Source organism: Desarmillaria tabescens (genome assembly GCF_030435595.1).
Source record: "Desarmillaria tabescens strain CCBAS 213 chromosome Unknown EV420scaffold_19, whole genome shotgun sequence".
Classification (NCBI taxonomy): Eukaryota; Fungi; Basidiomycota; class Agaricomycetes; order Agaricales; family Physalacriaceae; genus Desarmillaria; species Desarmillaria tabescens.
In genome coordinates, this window is record NW_026848318.1 from 88,492 (window position 1) to 113,482 (window position 24,991).

The following is a 24,991-nucleotide window of genomic DNA, read 5'->3' on the forward strand; positions in this document are numbered from 1 at the left end:
AAACGTAACAACGTCCGTACTAAGTACGCTTAGTTACTCAGGGAATGTACGAAGCTATAAATGTCTGATGTCACTGGGTTTCGAGACACTGCAACCAGAATACATACTACACTGTCTTCTTCCTCAGCTCGGAGTTTTCCAGGTCATCTTTACAACTCGAGGCGCAACACTACTGCCAGTTCGATAGGTACCACCGCTAATAAGTCGAGACCTTCTTGGAGCGAGTTCTATCAGTTCATGAAGACTCTGAACACCGGTAGTGTTCGGGGTTTATATGCTCATGCCTGTTCGCATGTCGGAAAGACGTTCTTGCTCCAGCAGCCTGAGTAGGTAGACCAAAATAATTGAGGTAATGTCTCTGCGCTATAAAATTTCCAGTGGATGGCATTCCTGATCTCGAATACCTATGGATTTCAGCTCTTCACTATACGAACATTCCAAAAGTACAGCCATAGTGGTATTCATATCAGTGGTGCTGCTGTCGGTTAAGGCAGGAACGGTGCAATACACAGCCGTGTATACCTTCCTCTTCTATGCGTTCTTTATCCATCCATGCATCTCGCCTTTCATGGTACTTGGTCGACTCCAGGCCATTATTGACGAGACTACTGCGCTCTTCAACGAGCGTCAGCGTTTGTTGGCCACAATGGAGAAGCAGCTGAGAGAGTAAGTACATCCTCTTCCCTGCTTATATATGGCTTATTCAATTGGTAGTAGATTGCGAGCTGAAACATACACACTCACCGCAAGTCATCTCGATGCCTATCAACGCGTCTCGGTTACCGACATTCATTCTTTGGCGGTGTATGCATCTAAATCAAAAGATACCTGGAAGAAGGCTCGTGAGTACTACAAAAGGATCGCCGACTTGAAGGCAAATATAGAGGTGTGCTCTGAGAACCATACGTTGCGCTTACATCTCATGCTTAGAAGATCAAATTACTCGAGGATGCAGAAGTTAACGAGCAGGCTGCGCTAGAACACCTAGTACACAGAGATGATACGTCTTGAAGGTGGGCGAGAGAAATACATTCGTAGCTTGATAAGCACTCACAGTCCTTAAGTTGCAAAACGCCGCATGACATACCAGCGGCTTCCTCCCATAGAATACGGGTCTTTGATCAATTTCCTCTTCGTGTACATTTGCTTTTGTCTTTGCATTGTATATTGTTATCTCTGTTCTCGAATGATCTCCATAGTTCACATCTAATCTCCGAGGCTGATGGCAGGTAACATACCTTGAGTAGATGTGTTTGCGCGCCAACGAGCAGCCTCGTCAGCGAAGATTCATGGTCTAGTCGCAATTGAGATACAACTTGCTCCAGCTCCTTGGCCGGAGTAACACAACCAGGTGTGATGACGTGCTGGGCACTAAAAAATGCCGCAGGATGAAAGCTCTGAACGCGAGCGTCCATTAAGAAACTGTTTTTCAGCGCTCCATTCTTCATTGTCCTAGTTCTTCACGTTAAGAGAGAAATTCCGTGGCTTTTAGGGTGCTTGAGGAAAGCGATCAACTAGGAAGAAGAGCAGTTGGCTCAGCGGAATATCGCTCGATGGATCGTATCGTCGTCGTTAGCCATCACAGATAGTGGCTAGTATAGAAAATTGTTGGGCCTGAACGGTTTTATGAGCCGGATACGGCGCACCTCCGTACACACTAGTCTCGTTTATCTGAGTTGGCTATGATTTAGTTCATGGCCGTCCAAGTCTCGACGGGGGATGAGATGAAGAGACATCCTCTCTGAAAAAACTGTCGAGCGTAGTCCAGATTCCGTGAGACATTGATTAGAATACAAAAAGGTCTTTGACGTAGGCCATGCAGCAGCAAGACAGATATAATTTGAGGATTAGGTGATGGTCAGACGAGACGGCTGATCATTGCAGTCCAGTACCAGGAACTTTGTGAAAATGTCATGTCTTCAGATTCCATTTTGGACTAAAATTGCGTCCCGGCTACTTCGTTTATTCGAGGGCGTATGATAGAGAGTGGCGCAGAACTGAAAGGTAAGTGCCATCTCGACTTGGCGATAAACAATATATCATGCTCGTCGGGGATGTCCGAGTCTGGTTGGCAAGTTTAGATGGAGAGGGGGAAACAAAATAAAACCGATTGATACACACCTGGTCAACAAAGAAATCCATAGTCGGATGATTCATCCTTATATGAAGTCGTACTGGCTGCGAGAATTATCGTAACGAGTAGCGAAACCGTGGAGCCGCTAGCGATTTGAAAGCAGATATCGTATATTTTGAGGACATTTAGGAGAAAACGGTTGGGGTAAGATAAACGAAAATGATCTAGGAGAAATAGCAGTGAAAGCAGTGCTATACATTTGCGGGTGATGGATTCTCGATGAAAGGGAAGGAGGGACCTATTCGGATCCACTTGTAAACCAATCGTGCCACGTGGCTCGGACACCGATCCGAGTCTTCGACCGCTAGATCCTTATTGGGACCTTGCGCCGGTACCACCAAGGCTACTGCCATCTTTTTGTTCTCTGTTCGTTTAGAGTTTATGACTCTTCCATTTATCGCTAGCATCTCAATTTGAGAAATCACCGAGGAGCAAAACGGTACTATACCTCCTTTTCCCTGTCCCGGACACTACACTTAGGACAAGCACATAATACTACCCGAAGGACGTTGATGGCGGTACCATCAATCGCCACGCTCTGGGATTTGCTTGATCCCGTAGTAGCCTGTAGTGGGACGAACGCTATGACGTCATAATTGCACGTACATGCTGGGTTTGGATGTGGAGGAGTGGGAACGGGTGCGTATCCATTTTTCTTTCACGGACGACCAATATCTCAGTCAAGATCAGGCGTGACAGTCTTTATTTTTCGCTGTCGCCAGTCAGAGGAGATGAAGACTGTCGAGAAACGAAGAAAGCAGCTGATGGAGCTGTCTTCCGTTCTGGTCTTGGTATGCATTTCATCGATGGCTTTCTTGATGTGATTAGACATGATTGATTAGTTGCCGCCAAGTATTACATCTGTACCAACGTTGAGGCTATTATCATCAATGCCATTGTGTGTATTTACGTGCTGCCAGCGAGTGGACAAGGTACGTGCACATACCGTCACTAGCTCATCTCAAAGCTGATGAATCGATGTTGCAGACGCTGTGCTTAACCTCGAAAAAGATCCCGCCAAAAGGATTGACGCTGCACTGCTCGCACCGAACCTCCAGTCCAGCGTCAAAGCTCACTGAAAGCATTGGCTCGGCCACTAAAGTGTACCGCCGGGCCCCGTTCCACCCGCTTGACGAAGTTACTGCCATCCAAGGACGACTCGCCTGGCCTGCTCCTTTCCATGTACAGTTCACCCTCTCCATGTGAATTCAAATGATACCTATACAATAACCTCGTTACGCTGCCGGCTCCTGTTCAAATAGTTGCCGCCTACCTCACCATGCATCACTCGGGAGATTCGCTTTTAACCTGTCGTTGGTGCTGGTGGAAGCAAGTCATTCTTTTCCATTCTAGCGGCCCGTCGGCGACTCCGCTCGATAATCTCTTAATCTGAAAATTTCCATCGCTAAAATGATAGGCGAGACGGCGGAGGATCCCTGGATACACCATCCCCATCGTCCAAGATCATTTCACCGCTGCCGTCGAAAACGATGGCCCTCCTCTAGTCCATGATCGACGTTTTTGCTATCCCCTTCTCCGCTGTCGTTCCTCACGGAGAGATACATCAACATGAACGACTGTAACGCCGCGGCGGTGTGATTTTTGAGAGCGAACTTGGCTGGGCCCCTGGAATCGAGGCTGCGGAATATCGGCAAGCTGTCGGCAAAGTCGAGAAAGACCCGGGGGAAAAGAAGAAGCACCCGAGTACTTTGAAGGAAGTCTACGATATGCAGTGTCAAAGTGTTTGGAGGGACTAACATAATAGGATAACGGGTACGTCACTTCATTCTCGTGGGAATGAATCTAATAGCCAATACAGGCGAAATGGCAGAGCGCCGCAGCGTCCTTTTCATCAGACCATCTCCTTCTCGCCATATCGACGTCTGTCCGCCCTATAGAAAGGGAGTCCCGCGTTTTAGGAGTGTTGCGACAGTCCCAGAAGAGTCGATTTTATCGAGATCTGTTCTGTTGCTAGACGCCGCTCTAACGGCGATACTTCGACATCGCCCCTTCCCGTCCAGGAGGGGTCCATACCTCACAACATGCCTGTACGCATAAATCAAGGCCTTTCCGTTGTTTACTCTGCTCGCCTCTTACTGCCGACCCTAGAACACGAGGAAGAACGATTCTATGAGGAGAGGCATGGCCTTCCGCAAGGGCTGTCAGACATCGTTCCTGCTGTTCTGTATCGCGTTTACTCTTTTGTTACGGCGATGGTCGCGTCTCCCGCAGGAGGATCCTAGCATAACATGACGACCAATATTGTTGCCCTGATATTTCTTCCCGCACGGCCTCTAATCACGCCCTTCTCGACGTGATTCTACATGAACGCGGATACGCTACCCAGTACTATGTCCACAAAAAGAAACATCAATTCGCTATCTAATAGAGCAAGACTCGTTTTGCAAACTCTATCTAGGCTGGTCGCGGTGAATCATAGGCACCCCGTAATAACGACCTGGTGGATGAGGTACGTGCACACTTCGTAACAGACGCATTTCGTGGCTGATCAATCGATGTTGCAGGTACTGCTAGCTAGAGAAGTAGGCGCTGCTCTCACCAGCGTGAAGTAAGATGTCTTCTCTCCATCTCCAAGACGACTCTATCGGCACTACCATTGCAGCCTATCTTGACAACACTCACTTCTCCATGCACATGCATTGGAAAGATGAACCTCCAACGCACCTTGTCTGACGCAGCGGTCAAAGTCTTTGCCGCCCTCCAGTCATCTTCCTGCACGACCAACATGAACGACGGCTTTATGATGAAAAAGCTATCCGAACTGGAGGTTTACGGAGAGCGAGGAGCATAATGAACCAGTGGCCCGAGGGAAGCGAGAGCGACTGTAGTGAAGAGGAACCCGCGTTTCACTGACCCGGTAATTTGCGAGTTCTCAGGGAGAATAGGCCATGATCGCTAACTTTGCATCACTTGTGCTGTTTTCTCCCTAAATCAAATTTTCGCTTCTGCAAATCAGGGCTCAGCATGCGATACATTTGCCTTTGATTTTGAACCTCTCAGAATCAATCTGCACCTTGATTTCTTTTCTCAACCCTGGGCCGACGGTTATACAGTTGTGGACAAGCAAAGCCCGCCAATTAATTTCCGGCTGAACTAGATTTTTTGAGTGGAAAATAAGTTCAGATCAGGAAAGCCAGAAGCCAAAAACATTCAAAAAACACCTTCCGAAGTTTTTCCCATGACATTTTTGCGGCGCCAAAATTTTGGGCAAAAAAATCGAATTGTGTGTACCCCTTTTGGCCTCTCAGACATAAAGAGATATGTTATCTAATCATTCAACACAGCCTCAATCGCCATCATTCCTCGGTTGGAGACCGCGGGATGCTGTTTCTGCTGTTTCATGGCCCATTCTGCCGCCTTCCCTGTCAATCTTCTTCTGTAAGCGCTCATAAACCGCTACGATTGATTGATAAATCTCCGAATTGTGTCCAGTGGGCAAGCATCAAGATAGTGAACGACAAGAGCCTTTGACTCGGCAAAGGTCATCTTCGGAATTTGTCGAGATCGATGTTTGCACCAACCCCAGTACTGGAAAGGACTCGTAAATAAGTCTGTCGTCTATAGAGCAGTGTGATAATGCGTACCATTTCAATTGGATTTAATTCACAATGAAACTTTGGTAGAAACATGCACTCATGTCCACCCTCCTTGATGACTGTTTCAAGCATGGAAATTCGATTGACGAAATCCTCCTGTTTACTCAGAAGGTATCATTGAATTGTTGTGTTGCAATCTCATCCCATCTCTCATCAATATCCTCCTCCACATCGTAATCGGAGTCCACTTCAAGATAAACAACACTATCCAGGGTTGCTGCCAAGTTCATCCTCACTCTCCGAGTGCGAGGCCTCCGGATCTGGTTGTGAAGTGTCCGGACCTTCAGCTGATACTGGCACTGCCTTGGTACTTTGATTTTGGAGCCCGGTTATATTGCGCTTCACGCGCTTTGAAGGTCTGCCCCTGCCTTTCATAATGGACAGTTTGTGGAAGAACGGCTCGATGGAATTTAATGATTTCGATGGTATCAGATGCAGATTTCGAAAAGGAGTCGATTGCGCTATCTCCGAAGTTTTTCCCACGACTTTTAGGGGGTACGCCAAATTTTTTGGGTAAATTTCGGTCCAACTCACGCTATGCGAAATCGGCTCGTGCAAATAACTTTATTAGGTCTATATCTTCACTTTCATGTAAAGAAACCGGCCGTTTCTCTGACCAGGGTCCTTGTAAAAATAGCTGAAAATAGGTCGGATTTTTAGCGGGCTTTGCTTGTCCACAACTGTAGCTTCTCTGTGAAGCCGGGTACTTTGAAGCTGTGAGGATAGTCCAATGCAGTACTTCTCCCTCCGCAGAGAGCGGTTGAACACTAAAGATACTACGCTGGCATAGCTCAGGGAAATAAACCATTCTCCTGCAGAGGTTCGAAGGGCCATGCCAACAATACTAGACGTGGGCTCCGTTCATTGTACTATCGGCAAGCGCAAACGAGTGTGTCATCATATCATCCTCGCTGGTCACGAACTTCATCACTAATGCTGTGTACGGATAGTGCGTCACAATATCCTTCTCAGTTGCCCGTCGCCTTCTCGCCATATCAAAATTTATCAGTCAGGAGATAAGGGATGTTTTGATGGAAATAGACCTGTTTCTCAGAAGAGACGTGGAATGCCGCCCTATCATCGATGTTACTCCGTCACACGAACCTTTTCGTGAAGCGGTGGTCAGTGGTTCACCGGACGTTGGTCACTGTTTCGGACGCTCTTGGATATGAAATCCTTCCTGTCATTAGGTCAGAGCAATCACCTTCGTTGCAAACAATGCGCTGCGTGTTAACTCCAGTACACCCCTGCTCGCTGTGTTTGATCGTTCAGAGCACCACCGTTCTACAGTCCCCTATCATCCAAGGCGACTATCCACCATCGTCCCTTTCTCGGTGGCTATGGCTGCCTATCACAAAGTCGATTTCTTTCTGGTCCGTGCCCGTATGCGCCGGTATCATTCAGCTGGATGCAGTAATGGAAGTTTTTGCTCTCTTCCTATCATTCTTCTGCGTGAGCATAGCGTGCTTTGCGCGATGGACGTAGAGAAGCGAGCGTTGAACATGCGGGCAAAGATGAAAGAGAGCCTCGGGAGGATGTCTAAGTCACGGTGTTTGAAGACGGCCAGTGCGGTTTTGTCGTTGGGAATGGACACGGTAATTCGTGCATTCTCATGGTTCACCCGGAGAATACCCGGAGAGAAGAGCGGTCCGGCCTGGCAAGATGTTTCTGTGAGAAGGGTTTTGTATACGCAATGTAACTTCATGCATGCTCATACATACTTTGACAGACTACCTCACCTTTCTCCCTCAACAAATCTTTCTCATTACAAGTCCGGTCAAGATCGCGGCCTGAATAATGGTATCCATATTCAGACAAAGTTCAAACGGATGCTTCTGGACGCCGATCATGTACTGCTACGCCATTTTCAGCTCAAGACGTTTCTTCGATGAAATCGAATTTTCCGTTTAGGCCCACAGAAACGCCTGTTCACGAAAGACGGCTGCCTCTTTTTTAAGTCTTTACAGCTAGTATTACCCGTTATCGAAGGGCAGGTCGGATCCTTACTCACATGATGTTCAAATAAATGTAGTACCCAGTTGGTCAAGATGACGAAATCACAATTCTGGATGCCCCGCTGTGACACAACGAATTGCTTTCCACGACTCGTAGTTGTGAAGGATATAGATCGGCTCTTCCATAAGGGTCAATGTAATGTTTCCGCCGTCCGGCTGAATTAACACTCTAGGGCTCCCTTACAACGTAGACTCTATCAGTCGTTGCCTGGGAAGATTGCAACTCCTATGGACCCTTCAAACGAGCCAATCTAGTGTGCGCCTGGAGATTGGAGATAATCTTGGAAACCATAAGCTTTGGGAACTAATCTCTTTTCGATGATCCGTGTGTGCGATAATTTCTTAGAAGGAAAGGAGATGGGCCACAGTCCCGTTTGACAGATATGTCTCTTTCTCTTCACACCCCCATACTCGCAACCTCTATCTACCAGGATGCCTACGGCCGTAGTCCACTCAAGCACCGGAAGGATTGCCCTTAACTAAGCAATATCAATATCCCCGTCTTCGTTAGCCACGTCTATTGATGCCATTCATTCGCGTGGTCTGTTTACGGGTTAAATGATCACACCTCTTCTAAACAGCGCTGGCTACGTATCAGGTCCGGTACGCCCTCTTTTGTCCTCATTCAACGGGGTCGGGCGGTTCCGGATCATTGATGAGCTGATGCACCTTTCACTTCATTCTCACGTAGGCGTCGAGCCCGACACAGAATTCTGTGTCGCTCCTACCATTGTTCCAGATGGATCTAGCCACAGCCGTGTATCTCAACGAGACCTGCCTCTCTTCTGGATGCATGCTGACTTTCACTTTCGGTCGTTTTCCCGCGCGGATATAGTGATCACCTTGCACGTCGAAGAGATGTCTAGCGAGGGTATTGGTTGGGGAACGAAAATGAGCTCTGAGAGAATGAACAAGCGCTGTAAAGAAAACATATGCAACGCTGTCACAGGGAACTAACCGTTGACCACGGACTCCGCGGTTTACCCTTCTTGCAGGCTAGCCAGGTGATTGATGGATCGATTCGTCACTTTTTAAGTCGAGCACGGGAAAGGCAACGTCTAGGTACACAACGTCAACACCCTTAACTTCATCGACCAAGGCTATTGAGAAAATTCTAACAACACTATCGTTTATTCACAACGAACCACGAATATTCAGCGTAGGTTCTTAGTTGTATCTACCATTTAACGACTAGGTTGACGTTCGCTCTTTGATGACACATAGATAATGTTCAACTATGTCCGAGTCTTTGAATAAACGGTCAGACTCAGCACTTCCCAAAAGTTACGGCACAAAGGCGGCTACTGAAGATTTTACATTACTCGTGATTGATTCTCATTTATTCAACGAGATATACGAAACTAAACTGTAGTGCTCAACGGGACAAGCGAAAATTACCCGACTGCCATATTGTGGGTCCATCGATAGGCAGCATTGTGACGATCGCCCTCGCTGTCTAAGGAGGTACGTTCTTTGACGTGTTTAAGCCATGGCTAAGATTAACAATGTATGTAGCCGATAGTCTGCGCGAAATAATAGAACGTTGAAAGGAGGGTTTGAAGACAAGCCTGTTCGAGATGGAGATTACCTATGATGTCCTGCAAGCAGGTCCCGACAATAATCTCAACGACCTGACAAGCGCGTGGTACATCGGTATTTCCTGTTTATTATAGCCAACTGTCGTTTCAGGCTCACCATGGACACAATCCCTTCTAACTCGAAGACTTGAGCATGGGCTCCTGGGCACTGCGATGAGTTCGAAATAGTCACGGTCAATAATGATGGACGTTCTGGAGTATGTGTCCTTGTCAAGTTGATTCATTACCTAGAGGATGAAACAATGCGATGATATTTGATCACCTTTCTAGTCCGGATCTGTAATATTCCTGGAAATGCTTGATTGCGCTTCTATAAGGTTCCTTTTCCTGGAGATACGACGAAAAATTATCGATCAATCCTTCCCTGTGATCTGCACGAGTTACCGAATTAAAGGACCTTCGGCTTCTTCGGTTAGCTTGTTCCGATTGAGACCTGGAATACTTTAATTCCGACATGTTGGTGCTTCTGTCATGTTTTGATGGTTCGAATTCATCTGCACGGACTCGATATCAATATTACAATCTTCGATTTTCATTCTATCACTTACCAATAAAGCAGACCGCGATGCTTTGAATATTATGGCTATCTCGATCGTTCCGATAGACGACTGATTGCCAAGAAATTGAAGAGGCAGATTCAATAACGGAGGCTCTCCCGCAGACCAAATCTAATATAGTCATGCGGCATGCAGCTGGAGAGTGGAAATACGCGATAGACTTTGCAGTGAGGCAGTACATATATCATATTTAAATTATGTTGGTCCCTAGACGCGAGGGACATGTCAGTTTCATATCGGAATTACCTGCCACCTGCAAGTGGATGCCGAAATTGAACATTCAACATACTCTCTATATACTCTCTTAGGTTGCATCGAGGTGATTGTGAATATGGAAAATACTGTACTCGAGACGTTAGGAGGTATGTATACTTTTCCAGCTCGTAATCCTTTCATCATTCATCGCACTTGATTGTGATCCGCATGGCCATGGCTACCGGCATATGCTATGTAGTATGAATTACGTTTAGTCCGGAGCGAGGTATAGATATTGTACATGTTGTCAGTGGAAAATATATCTGTCCTTGGGTCATTCACTAGTCATTCCCAATGTCCATTGCGTCTAGGACCAACATTTGTAGGGAGCGATAAAACCTGATCGGCTTGGCAGTTGACGCCGATCAGAGATCGAGATCATCAAGCCGCTCCAAGCCGCTGAGTTTTGTGCCAAATTTAGTACTGTGACATTGCGGGATGTCGTAAAACGGGGGAATCAGCTCGTTCCCAGTATCACACGCGCGGTAGCAGGCCAATAGTACTGCGCTTTAGCTGAACTCTGCAAACACATGAGGGGATTTTATACTTTCCATGCTTTTCCTACTTCTTCCATCTTAATAAGCAGCATGATGTCGGATTGCCATATTCCAACACGGGACTAACTGGTGTGGCACATTGGTTACTGGTATTTATTGATATTGTGTTGCCTGGGAGCAGGAGGGGCAGTATGCATTTATGTTGGGAGCTACTGGGGATATTAGCACAGAGAACATATTCATCTGCAGGCATCATCGTACAGTACTGCTCAGGATAACGAAGGCTAAGCACACGGTTAGAAGGAGGGTGAGTGAAGAGGGTCAGTAAAGACATACTATTGCCAACAGGTCTGCAGACAAGCAGGCGGTTTACAGCTGACAGGGTGGAAGAGACTAAACTTGCAGTTGGACTGCTCGCATCGAATCTAGAAGGGGTGATGGGGATCAAAAATGGTACTATGTGATATTAGTCGGCATACAATTTCTTCGGGCTAAGCTCATGGTTGATCAGCAAATGAAGACTATCGGAATGTCGAAGACATACAAGGTTAAAAGCATGTCCACATTGAGTGTAGACATTTCTGACTCTGTACGAGAGCGATGAGCAGAGTAGGATGCAGCGACAAGTACGTTCTCACTGGCGACGGCGGCACATCATAAATGTGTGGATACAGAGAAGATAAGGATGAAATGCAAGGTTTCGAGATAGCTGAGAAGACTGAGCGTGCCAAGCGTGGAAGACCGGTCATCTATTGATAGTATAGGTAGTTTTGGGGCCATGCACAATGAGAGCCATGGACAGTAAGCCGTGTCGGCAGAAGACCAGGGAGTATACTGAGTCCATCGGCGGAGGGCCGTTAAGCCGGAGTAACACATTGCTCAGCAATGCGACAGTCTGAGCGAAGCCAATGGCCAGGGCATATTGCGATCGGTAGCCACTAACAGTCGAAACACGCCTTTAGCGAACATGTCTAATGTTCATCATGATGGGGATTTTGACGTGAACACCGCTGATATGATGTTCCATTTGTTTCTGTCAGCAGGGACGATCAAAAGCATTAGTATTGTGCAAATCAACACGCTAACTCTGAGAAGCCTGAATGGCTACCAGCTGGATGAGGTCAAAGCCTTGAGAAGTGTTAAGTCTGTTAAAGACGACTCAAATATGCAGTCATTCTTGATAATCTCAGTAAGGACAACAACGAAGGATAAAATAGTAATGATAGGACTGTCAGAAACGCTTTTTGTCCGAAGAGATTGAAGAAGGGACAAGTATGCCTGCAAAGAAGATTGATCAAGCACGACCGAACCAGGGTACCTAAGATCATATGTATCCCGCGCAAAGCCGCTTGAACCTCAGTGTACACATAGTTCATATACGCGTCATCCTCTAATGAGATTCGACCTCATGCTGGATCCAGAATATATTTCCCATTGCTAGTACCAGCATCAACGTCGCAAGAAACAAGAATGCGGATAACGATTCCAGTTAGGAAAAAAGCCGCACGCCAGCATGGCTATTTCCGAGAGGGTATTAAAGAAAGCTCCACTTCAATGTTTTGTGGCACATACCTGTTACAAATCACTGGACTAGGCTCCGCGTGCTCGCAACCAGGTCAAGAAGCCAGAATTGATGTCCGAATTTACCACGTCAGCTTGCTTTCAGGTTTGTTCCTAGATATCTCATCCATAGAGTTGGATACAGCGTAGCCATTAAGAGAATTGACTCAGGTATAATTCCGTGGTTGTTTTGTGTGTACAGTTACAGACCGTCGGCTGGCAATCAAGAGTTATTTGAATCCTGCTACTCTCGTAGTAGGGGGTTATTTGCCGCTCCCTAATGTGCCGGTTCCTGGCGCTGTATTGCGAAGTAACCGGATCTGTCCCATCATCCGCTTTTTCTGTGGGTTTTACCGAGAAAAAAAATCAACTAACGTACATGATTTTTGATTTTTCGTGGTGCGCACTGCAACTTGAAGGTAACCAGTCTAGTTGCCGACTGCTTAGTCATGTTCCTACCCGTGGCTTCTCGTCCTGGCCAGTCGTGTTTACCAGATCGTCTGTGCTACCAAGACCCAATAGGTACTTTTATTTCATTCATGGTGATTGCTCTTGATAACAGTAGGTCCAAAAGGCAAAATGATCCAACCCTTAGTTGTCGTTTCAAGTTCTAGAACGCTAGGTCCCTTTCCAACACATTCCCGACATCCCCAGTACTGTGACCAGTCGAAGTCGACCGTTTGACTTGATGCTGTCTCTATCTCGTGACATCTAAGGGACGAATATCACTAGGACCAGTAGGAAATCGTCGTCAATTGTTTTCGGTTTCTCGGGCATTATCATTTGCGTTGAAACAACAAACTTTGTCCTTCTTCTCTTTCGCGTGTCCGACTACCGAAATAACTTCAGCCCCTTTCGAGTATTTTCCGATCAACCTAAATACAGGCATAAAAATCTCCACCTGGTGCTGCAAAACTTACTGCGGCGTTTTTATTCTTGCATGATGGCCGATGATCAGATCTCAGAAGGGATGTGGGTCCAAAAACGGCATCAACGTATCCTGGGACTCCTACATTGCAGCAAATGATATGGCCTGCCACTCGTCATCCGTGTTGATTCGTTCCTAGTTGTCCGTTTAGCTGTCACCCCAAGCTGTATTTTCAATGTACCGCCTGTTTCTACAGTCTACGGTTCGCACCAGAATGCATATCACATTTACTGCGGTGGCAAACCGGATTCACGCGCACTGGGTCATTCGCTTTATTCGGAAGAGAGAACAGGCTTAATATTCTTGCCGTTAACAGGTCCGAGTCTTGGTCTCCCTTTCAGAGTCTTCGCTGCATTCGGGACAATCGACGCTCGTGCTCTGTCTATCAGCTGTAACCATGGCCTAAAGATCCTACACTCACTTTACGACCAATGTATGATTTCTCCGCTGCAATCGAAACGTCCCACGTGGATTCATAGCCTCGCGATGCGAGGGAAAGGACAGTACAAGAAAAACTATAGAACGAAAGATCATTGCGACTGGCCAGCGTCGAGGCCATATCCGTTTCCGATAACAACAAAAGATATGGACCGTCACCGCTTCTAGGCTGCATCCTTCAACACTTTTGTCATATCATCTGCCCCATCTTTCTCGGGATCGATATATGGCCCACTTCCCTACAAGCCCCGACAGATGGTCGGACAAACTGATTCCTCAGTTCTTGGAGTGGCGTATCTCTCATCGGGGTGTACATTTTCTACTTTACCAGATGCCTGGATTTCATCAAGGCGTATTCCGCTTTTGTCGACAACCTCAGTGCCAGGGTGCTGCCAAAGTGCTGCCTGAATTTCATGGTAAAACAAAAAAACGGTCTATCTGGACGAAATTTGTGCCCATGTAGTAGATATGCGTAATTTCCGATAAGCGCTGTATCGTATGAAATCAAGATAACATTGTTGACGTCGTTCGTCAGAGCCTCAATGTGGTGATTCGAGAAATTATGAAACAAAGGAATGTGTAAGAGCGCATATTTTATATAAGGGCGCTTGCATTATCATTACTTCAGTGAAGCTGCTCATTTTCTTTTATCGATTTTGGTTCGATTCCGACAGGATCCATCTGATATTTTTTAGAGCCAGTTGGAGCACTAGGGATGTGCACCGTACCGTTACGGATACGGCCGTAACAATACGGCCGTAGACCGTATCAAAATTCTTGTTCACGGTACGGTACGGTTGACTTCAAATCCGTACCGTGTCCGTACCGTTGTCCGTATACGGACAGATTTACAGCGACGACGAATATCTGGAGTCAAGACATGAGTGTTATATACTTCATTAAGATCATCCATACTCACTTCAATGGTATTAGACTATCCCTAGCCACTCCCTCGATGACCGTATTTTAACCGTATGAATACGGCCGTATTTTGGGTCGTCGAAGGTGGCCACGGTACGGGCCCGTATCCGTATCCACCGTACGTACCCACCGTAGTACGGATACGGTGCACATCCCTATCCAGGAGCACCCGTTTCATTAGGTGATTGCTCAGGCTTGGATGCTTTATACTTCAATAATAATTTTTACATAGATTGAACTTTGAAGACTTCTGTGGCCGGGGAGGCTTTCAGATCAGACCGACCCGCCCATCCCGAATTCGAGGCACGTGCAAAACTGATTCCGTTCTTGATCATCAACCGCTATGACTGTGCTACATCGTTTTCTTCTCTCTCCCTGAATTCAAACCGTTCGGCGTTCATATCACCTCGCCTTTTCTGTGTTGGTTGACGGTCGTAGGATTATTTGCCAAGTTGGGCACTCCGAAATGTGCGTCAAATTCGGTGCGCTATCTTTCGCTCTGCAGGACGAATCTCACAGACGATATAGGCAATAGACCATTGTTCTCTGGACCAACGATATTTTCGACTGTCACAATTGGGTTTCGCTAGATGTCGGTGTGAACGGATCTTACACCTCATATAGCGCATACATGCAGGTCCTGGAAGCAGGGATGGGTGCGTAACTATTTTTTCACCTTGCAGACGACGAATCTAAGTTGAAACTAGCATGTAGAGTGCGGCAGGCTCTGAGAGCGCTTTTCTGGCGACCTTCAGAGGAGACGACGACCTGGAAAAGATGCCTGACCAACGCGACCAGTCTTTCGTGCCGTTTCCATAATTCACCACTCGACTTGCTCCATTTTACCGTCTTATATCACCCCCTTTTCGATTTCCCGATGCGATTCGACATGGCCGTCAATACCATACCAGTCACTAGAAAGTGCTACGTATCCACATTGAGGCCGTTTTCTCAAGGCCCAAAGAACAAATTACACAAGCTCCGCCCAAGCGATGCCATTCTGTCTAGTACCAGACTGAATGTGATTTTCCCCATTTGCGGCAAACTTTGCACTACAACTGATCCAAAGCGGCCGACTTCCTAGGAACGGTGTTTGGCAGATATGAAGACTGTCATCGCTAAAAATAATAGGGGAGATGACGGAGGATCCATCGATACACCATCGCCATCACACAAGACCACTTCACCAGTGCCGTCGCCTCCTGGTCTATCTCTATGCAGCACGCTCGTTCCATACTTGTCCACGGAAACGATAGCTCTCCTTTAGTGCAATAATCGGCGTTCATATCTCTTCCTCTTTTCTTCTCGCATGTGTTCAAGACTGCACGATGGCCACGAGAGCGAAGCTGGCTGGGATTGAGGCTCCTCAGAGCGGCAAGCCGCTGGCAAAGGCAAAAGAGGACCTTGGGAAGACGAACGGGTAGCTTGAAGGAAGCGAGGACAACCTTGTGGCATATTACTGCTTCACTTCATCTCCGATATCCAAGATCACTCTAGCGTCCGCCATGGCAGTCTATCTCGCCAATGCTTACCTCTTCTCTGCACATCACCGAGGAAATGTCCTTCCAACTCACATTGCCCGACGCAATAATTGAACATTTTACGCCTTTCGAAGAGGACCTTTGAGAAAATGCACAAGCAATTCAAGCCAGGGTGACTCTTTTGTGGGGAGAGAGCTGTGTTTTTCCTGCACTGTGATTTGCACATTTTATACTCCGGGAGGAGCGTGGGCGGTGATTGCATGAACCGAAATTTGTAAGCTATGCATCCTTTGCATTGTTTTCTTCTGGACCCTAATATTCGCTTATGACCAGCATACGATGCGCTTATCTTAGACTTCGAACTGTTGTTCGCGGTGCCTTCTCTTTTCTCGAAAACGGGCCGAAAGCTGTAGATTTCCCCATGAAGTCAGCACTCGGCGCGTGTGTTAGCGCTAACTCAGTGTTACCTCTTCTTCCGCATCTAGCCCAAGAAATGTGGTCGTGCCAAATCGTCATCACAAGCAACGAATCCCACTGCTGACACAGGTACAATGATTGGTGCACCACAAACTTCTCGTTCTGTCTACGTCTGCCAGTCAGAAGAGGGGAAAGTTTTGAGGGAATAGATCTGTTTCTCAGATATCGAACGCCGTCTTATCCTCGATATTACGTCGTTACACGAGGATCCCTGGTCTCTCGCTTCTCCTATTCTCGTTTCAGTTATACCGGAGCAGTCTTGTTCAAGTCAACTCTCTTTTCTGTCGACGAAATCCCCCTCATTCAGTAGCAACAACGGTAACTAGCTCTTGCCAAGCGACAGGAGGAGACGTGACAGCGATATCCCCTGAATATATCCCGCAGGACTCATTACCATTATAGACGACGTGAGGTCTTATGTTATGGCTCAACTCCAGCTTGGACTCCTCCAACGGAGGACTGCATTGGATTGCCATACAATCCTCTGCCGGCCTTAAGCACCTCGGATTATCACCATTCTGCATACCCTCGTTGTCCAAAATCATTCAAGTGTGTCATTATCTTTGGCTTTGCTGCCATACTAAAACCGAATCCCTTCTTTAGGTGCGTGCTCATGCATACCGCTAAGATGGTCCAGTATTTCCCCTTTCTTGGATGCAATATTCGGGTTTTCCCCCCCTTTCTGCCAATCTTCAATGCGATCACTGTATACGAGGAATATGCTTACTGGGAAGGCTGAGTTGGAGCCGGAGAAGGAGAGAGAGGTTCTAAGGACACGATAATTTACGTTTTCTCGTGGTTCGCGGAAGACGGAGAATGCCGGACACCGTTTGTAAGAGTGTTTCGTACACGCGATGTGACCTCACGTACTCATTCACACGTACGCGCTACAGATGATTATCATTTCTCAGCCAACGAAATCCTACCCTTCACGTCAATTCCGGTTCGAATCGCTGAGTAATGGATACACGAAGTTTGTTGTTTATCCGAAATTCTGACATTGTTATCCCATTGACGTACTGCACTTTTTCAGCTCGAAGCGTTCTATGGAATCTAGATACGTGTCCGTTTAGGCTGACAGAAATATTCTCAATTCACAAAGAGGTAACGCCGCCACATGTTGAAACAATCGAGGTGACGTCGCGCCTCCCGGGCTTCTCCCTAGTAGATGATCAAGGACCTACTGCCGAAGGACAGGTTAGGTTCTGACTGATTTAATATTATAAAATGATGATTACCGAATTTACCCCAGTTTGCCAAGGTGCCGAAATCACAATTACGAATACACCGCGAGGGTGTGGGTGTCTGCATGGGCTGAGGCCCTAACGACTTCGAAATCTTCCACAGCCTTGAGTGGCTAGGGCTTTTGATCGGCCCTTCCTAAGAGTCAGCGCACAGTTTTCTCCGCTGCCTCGTTGCAAGCCTCCATCCTTTCTGCGTAGATTCAATCGGCCATTACTCGGAGGGATTACAGCCACTCCTGTTGACCTTTAAAGAAGCTAATCTCGCTCGCGCTTTGAGATCGGAGATGATCTCGGTAACTGTAAACATTGGAAATACTCTTTCTTCGTTGACTGTGCGGTATCTTGTAATGCGGATGAAACGGGCCGCAACCTAATTTAGGGGATATTTCTCTTCCTCTGCTCTCCCTATCCTTGCAGCTTCTATCTATCACGAATCACGATGTCCACGGCCACCGTCAAGTCGAGCACGGGAAAGACAAATTTCAACTACACGATATCGACACCCTTGTCTTCGTCAGCCAAGTCTATCGACAGAAGTCTACCAACACTGCTGTTCATACACGCAGTCTTCCACGGACCGCAAATCTTCCAACGTTAGTCGCTATTGCCTCTTCGTAACATCCAGCGGTTGAGTTGACCTTCGCTCTAGGACAATTCGAGGATCCGCAGATAAGAAGATTTAACTGCGTCGCATTGGATCTCAGAATACATGGTCGGACGACAGGCGATGCGCTCCCCAAGGGTTACGGTGCCAAGGAGGCAGCTGAAGACCTCGCATTATTCATGGTGATTGACTCGTCTGTTCAATGAGAAGTACGTAACTGAATAGCGATATGCAGGACGAGATCGATTTACCCGCCTGCCACGTTGTAGCCCTGTCGAAGGGCAGTATCGTGGCGATGGGTCTCGCTGTCTACTACCCAGATAAAGTTGCATCGCTCTTCCTTGTGTCGCCGCTGGGACTGGAGGAAGTGCGCGTTTTGACGTGTTTAGGCCCAAGTTGAGACTAATACTGTACGTAGCCGGCAGATGTAGCCGACGGTCGGCGGGAAATAGTCAAGCATTGGAAGGAGGGATTCAAGACAGGCGAGCCAGACATGGAGGTCCTGTCTGACGCGGCCTACGGTGTCCTGCAACTGGGTTTTAGCAATAAGCTCGATAGTTTATCGAGCGCGTGCGTACAACGGTGCTTCCTATTCCACTGTGACTAACTGTTGTTTCAATAGGCTTGCTGCTATCACAATGCCTTTGGCCTTGAAAAAGGTCACTCCCGCGAACTTTGATCAACTCGAGAGAGCCACGGTTGATTTTCTGAACAATCGAAGGGAGTATACCACCGAAGAACTTTCCCGGATACGCGTCCCTGTCAAATTGGTCCATTGCCTAGGGGATATCGCGTACCCTCAAGAATACACAGAAAAATTCATGCAGCAGCTGACAGACGCTGCAGTCACCGTCAGCCTGGCCACGATACCAGATGCTCCGCACTTTGGTGTTGTAACGCATGGTGAGGTGAGTAGAATTGTTTCGGGATACCAGGGTGATGGCTGAGAGTGTTTTTTTTCTTTTTTCTTTTTCAGTGTTAACCGGTTACTCTGTGAATTTATTTTAGATTGTTGCGGGACCTTTGTTCCGCCAGCACCCGGCGAAGTTAGTTCTCCGTGGGAGGCAGAATTGGTGAAGGCCGGTTGGAATAAGGCTGCGAGCGACTGTGAGGACGATTAAAGGCCGGTTTGCTAATTATATACCTAGTTTATTTTTAGGCATTAATTTTCTGGAAAATTGGTGCGTAGCGTCGGACTTGCGAAGCCAATGTTAAATTGACAGTGAGTTTGCAGTGAGTACATGTAAACTGAGATTTCCGCACTGGTTGCCATGAACGATGTCATAACTAGCCAGCACCGATAGGCCTTTCTGATTTCACTTTCTCTTCTTTAGCGAGGCTGATACGCCACTCTCGGAGGAACCACAACCGGATAGGTTTCAAACACTGAAGGTCTGGACGTGCCTTCAAGCTTCAGCACGCACTGAAACCCTACAACGATCGCCTAGAAATCGTTGATCTATCAGCTGGACCTGTCGTTTCCATCCCAGCCATTCCATCGGGAGCATTGTTGTAAATGAATTTGTAGTTTGAAGGTTCGCGGCAATGTCGCGGTGATTACTGCGAACATAGTCTCGTCCCCATCCGTTCTCGCGTGACCACGTGTTAGTTGCCACGTGCGGCGGAGTTGAAAATTTGGTGCAGGACTCATGCCAGAACGTCTGGGGCATTTGGGCTCGAGTTCACCCCTCCTTCTATTATTTTCAAATTTTACTATGATTTCATCTTTGTCATACGCGTACCGCGATCGTTGACGTCGTCACCAGCATCCTCTCTTGCCATCCGGCATCTTGGTTCATTTTTTGCTAGCTGAGTGCATCCAGAAACTCAGGCAACTAAGCCCGACAATCTTCATAAACGACAGGACTGGTAAGACCTGCTCGGCAATTGCAGTTTCCTCTGCTTTGGCTGATTGATTCCCTCCTTGGGCATGGTCTTCCGAGGGATTGAGAAAGTGAACCTTCGGGTTTGGAATCAGATTCTGAATGCCTGTCTGGATCACCGTCAACATTGTAGATCAGTGAAGTCCATTCTCGGAAGGTTCGACTGGCCATTAGACGAAGGGAGTGCTATTGCACTACAAAAAGTGGTCTAAATATAGTTATATTATGGCATCATTGTTTGAAAACATAGGAGGAGGGGTGATATTGAGCCCAAATGCCCCAGATGTTTCAGTGAGATCTCTGCCCTCCCTTTTGTAACTCCGCTCATGTGACATGGTCTGATCTCTCCGGACGCAGTGAGGAGGGCAAGATCTTATGAAATGGGTGAGTACAAGACTACTGCAAACATGACAAGCAATGTTCCTGGTACCAGAGTAACTCCCTGGTTACTCCAGAGATGGGTTTAACCTACCTAGTCTTCCAAGGTTTTGAAGGTGAGATATCAAATTGAAGTCATGACAGCAGTCTTCTCAGATAGTAACTAGTGACTCTGACTCATTGTAGAAAACATCCATGGGTCACTGCTTGATAACAAGAAATTCTTGTCACTGCTCAGCGCTAGCATTGAACCCAAAGTCCACCCGCAATGGTTGTTCCATCAAACACTGCATTCCTAGATTGTGGTTTTTGATTAACAGGCCTGGGATCAGCACTTTTGATATGGTTGTCTTTTTTAGCTTCACCTCCAAGCTTGGAGGAGTTTCAAATGCGGATTTGGCCCTGTCCAGCCAAGTGCTTGAATGAGGGCTGAAAATTGAACTATGGACCAGCTGTGTGTCCAGCTACCAGACCTTTCTCACAGCAAAACTGCATGCGTGTTTGTTTTCCTGTGATCAGTATTTTCTGGAACCTAGACAAATGCCGGATAACTTCAGCAGATTATTCCGAGTCCTATGAATATAGGTTTCTTTGGTCTTTATACCATCCTGGGATCCGATTTTTGATCGTCCAACACAGCGTTTGCTGCCACATTCTACCTGACCTCTTCATGGGAATTTTTCATATCATTCATCATTTTCCTGTGACTTTGCTTCCTTTTTGGAATCCAGTCTTTTACATTCTCTCCGACTTATGATACTATGGGTTCGCTGATATGCCGTCTACACGTTCACACCTAGATTTTGCAATTTTATAACAATACTGTTGCAGGTCTATCCTATACTAGTCGTATATCAAGGGCTATAGTTGAGACTTCGGACTGATAGTCAAGTTAGCATGCTACTAGTCAAGTCAGGACTTAGGAATGATACCACTAGTGGGTCAGCCCTACCAGCCAACCGGACTAGCACCTCCAAAGCTAGTATGACTTAGTAAAATATGGTCACTAGTAAAGAATACAGCTGCTAGCGCCCAAACAAGAAGTAAGAACCCACACAGATCTCGACTATTCAGTCACTAGTGGACCGATCTGGGCATGAACACCTAAGTCAGGATGACTAGTCACGCGAGCACTTCTGAAAGGACTTAGAAATGAACCAGTAAAGGCATAACCCTTAGCCCAGATCTGGCTAGTGTGATACAGATCTCATACGATCGGCACTAGTATAGCCGGGCTGCGCCCTGATCACAATCGAGCAGTTGCTACAGGCATGGTTACCCGACTATTCGTATAGCCGTGTCACTAATGGAGCACCGCTGGGCAAAAGGTGCAGAAATGACCCAATAGCGGAGTCCCTCGACCCGCTATCTGACAGAAAGAACAGGCTAGGCCAACTATTGCATGATTATTCACCATAATTCGTGACTAGCCAAGATATCCTTACCAATATTACCCCTAAAGAATCTATTTATATTTATTCTGTACCTGTCTCTGTAGTATATAAGTAGTAGAAGGGGCAGCCTCACAGGCAGGCAAGCCATCCCCATGATTGTGACCTACTAGTCAGTATTCTAGTGCCCCAATTAAAGGCTTTTGTGCTTAACCTCGACGAAGTGTCTACTAGTCGCTTAGTCACCGATAGTATTGAACGAATTGAAGTGTCTTAAAGTTACTATTCCGTCTTGGAGTGACTCAGAGCATTTCGAAGTTAGTTAAAGTATTTTCTCAGAGTTAAAGTATTTGTTCTTAGGCCAAGAGTGCCACTAGTCGAGCCTAGGGTGCCGCTAGTTTCGAAGTATCAGAGTTAGACCGGGCGCAGTTGCTCAACCCAAGTCACTATTCATCCAATCGTGTCTTAAAACCCCGCTAGCATGAGTATTACATCTTGTGTAGCTCACTAGTACCAAATATACATCTTTAAACAACCTTTCCCTGATTTGTTGAAGTCTGCAGAGTGCTTCTATCGTACTCGAAACACCTGAACTCAATAATATTGGTGATTAGTATAGAGTAGTAGAGGGTTTTGGTGTTGTGGTGTTCATATCCATTCACTAGCCTTTTGTTACTCGCCATTACCGAGCACATCAACGGGCAGCTTCATCAGCATAGAGATTGTCGAGGAGGGGCCTGGAGTAGGCTGCCATGTACCTTCTGGCCTCGTCGTCGTCGAGTACTGGTACTCCTGTGATGTCTGTGGTTTGGACACCTCGGTGGGCCAAGACCACTTTGGGTTCTGCGATGCTATATCATTGTTGAATGAAGTTCACCCTGGGGTGATTGGAGTCTGCGACCCAAGTGGGACTTGGTTCGCTCATCAAGTACGGCACTTCCATCAAACTCATGGGGCCACCGATTTCACTTGTACTCCTCCACTCTTCTTGAGAGTGCTGCTGCTTCTCGTCTGGCCTCCAAATGGGCCTTGATTTCTGGGGGGAGCTGGGCAGACTGAATGTCGAGGCCCAACTCGATGAGCGTGAGATGGACCCATGTCCAAGGTCACTCGAATGGGACGATGGGGGTGGGCTTCTGTGATTTGTCAGTTCTCGGTGACAAAAGCTTGCTCAGGTTCTCTGAGGGTCAGTGAATCTGGTCTAAGGGGACCGGCGTAAGGTGAGTATGCAGGGACCCCTTGGTGGTGTCAGGGGTAGTCAGGGAGTGGTAAGGGGTCATCATTGGCCTCGATCCAGTCCCAGACAGCCTGTCATCGCTCTTCTTCAGAGACAGGGGTACTGGGGCACAAGTAGGGCTCAGGGGAAGTGGCCTCAGCCGTTGGGGGTACTTGGCGAGCTCCTTCTTCTGGGATTCAGAATACCTGGTATCCATCTCCCTCGTGAATGACACTGTGGCTCAATACCACTCTCCATCCAGTGGACCAGGCTCATACTGTTGAGGAGGATGCTGGGGATGGGGACCTAGGATGGTAAGATCCTCCATCTGAGTCTCCACCATTGCGGCCTCCATTGAGGACTTCTTTGTATGCCTGGAGAGCTGAGAGGTAGAAGCTTCTGGTATGGGGGTCAGGGGTCATTTCTGTGAATGACGACAGAACAAGGTCATTGATTGTTCTGCCCTGTTGGATATACTCTGCAAAATCCCTTTCTTCTTCTGGCTCTGACTTGACTGGGAGTTCTGGCTGGCGAGAGAAAGGCGTGAATCCTGCGCTTGAGTGGTTTGATCCTGATAGGGACTCCGCGATGTTGACGGATCCTGATCGACTGGAGTATTGGGATGGGATGGGTCTGATGGGTCTGCCATCATGTAAAATTGGTTGTGGTGGAGCTAGAATGTAGGGGTATGGATGTATGTAGTATGGAATGGGTAAGTGGAGGACTGGTTGTAATGGGAGTCATGCACACTGATGAGGCTGGCTGTGGGCACCTGTGGAATAGTGAGCGGGCTAAAAGGCGAACCTCAAAAACCCACACACACACTCACACAACTACACAAACTACAATCACCCTCATAAGTTCTAGGGGGAGCAATTATTTCTAATGCGATCCAACTATACTTCAATATCTCGAAGAGTTTCTCTTATTCTCAGTGCTCTTAGCGAAAGCTAAGCTTTCTCTAATGAATTCCTAAGTCTAGGAACTTTTTACAGGAAGGTCGTTCACTAGCGCGACGCAACCTTCAAGGCAGATTTGAGTTATAATATACAAGGGACACTGATCCTGACAGAAACAGAGGCAATACACGCTGAAACTTTAGTGAGCTTGCTAAAAGAACACCACAGGCAAGCACTAACTTAGCCTGCTCGCTACACAACTGTATGTAGGGGTTCTCCGACTAACTCCAGCAGGTTATCTCGACTCAAGAACACTTCAGAAGCGTTTGGAAACAGATTCAGAAACGGAACTTCGAACAGAACTGACACGGATCAGACTGAAACAGAACAGAATCAGATCAGATCAGATCAGATCTCAGATTTCCACTTCAACACATTCTCCGAACAGACTTATCACACTTAACAGAACAGAAACAGCATCACTGATTCGTATTCACTCTGACTAAGTTCTCAAAAGTCTTATCAAAAGGGTATCTCATATTTCTCTGAGTGAGCTTGCTAATTCTATGCACAGCTCAAAGTCACAAACTGATCCTTTGTTACAGTACCACCTTCAATGCGTGCATGGGAACTCGGGGGCTTGAAACTCTGCCTCTACCTACTGTAACCAGCCTACTTATACTACAGGGGAATTAGAATTACAAACATCACGCAGTACCCAGACTCCTACATGCGTAGCACGTTGCCACTGCCACCTTACTGAGCATCCGAGTCGGACTTCCCAATTTTAGTCTCATTTCTATAGTGAGCTTGCTAAACGTGTGCCAAGAGGTGCTCTCCTGACACCTGTGGGCTTGTTCTCTAGCGACCAATAGGTCTAGGCACCCAGAACTATCAG

At 47.1% G+C, this 24,991-nt stretch overlaps 3 protein-coding genes across 3 annotated transcripts; 2 read left to right on the top strand and 1 right to left on the bottom strand.

The window, feature by feature from the left end:
- Positions 1-568: 568 nt before the first annotated feature.
- On the top strand, positions 569-1,011 carry EV420DRAFT_1643266 (uncharacterized protein; the record flags this gene model as incomplete). The annotated part of the gene is made up of 3 exons (XM_060477479.1): positions 569-666; positions 715-886; positions 931-1,011. 3 exons carry the CDS (start codon positions 569-571, stop codon positions 1,009-1,011), a joined length of 351 nt encoding a protein of 116 aa, XP_060330217.1.
- A 17,150-nt stretch (positions 1,012-18,161) lies between these two features.
- EV420DRAFT_1270910 (alpha/beta-hydrolase) lies at positions 18,162-19,447 on the top strand (the record flags this gene model as incomplete). The annotated part of the gene is made up of 6 exons (XM_060467605.1): positions 18,162-18,315; positions 18,372-18,508; positions 18,562-18,693; positions 18,745-18,896; positions 18,949-19,229; positions 19,275-19,447. The coding sequence occupies 6 exons, from the start codon at positions 18,162-18,164 to the stop codon at positions 19,445-19,447; spliced, it is 1,029 nt and encodes a 342-aa protein (XP_060330218.1).
- A 3,988-nt stretch (positions 19,448-23,435) lies between these two features.
- Positions 23,436-23,843, bottom strand: EV420DRAFT_1643270 (uncharacterized protein; the record flags this gene model as incomplete). The annotated part of the gene is made up of 2 exons (XM_060477480.1): positions 23,436-23,593; positions 23,672-23,843. The coding sequence occupies 2 exons, from the start codon at positions 23,841-23,843 to the stop codon at positions 23,436-23,438; spliced, it is 330 nt and encodes a 109-aa protein (XP_060330219.1).
- Positions 23,844-24,991: the final 1,148 nt, after the last annotated feature.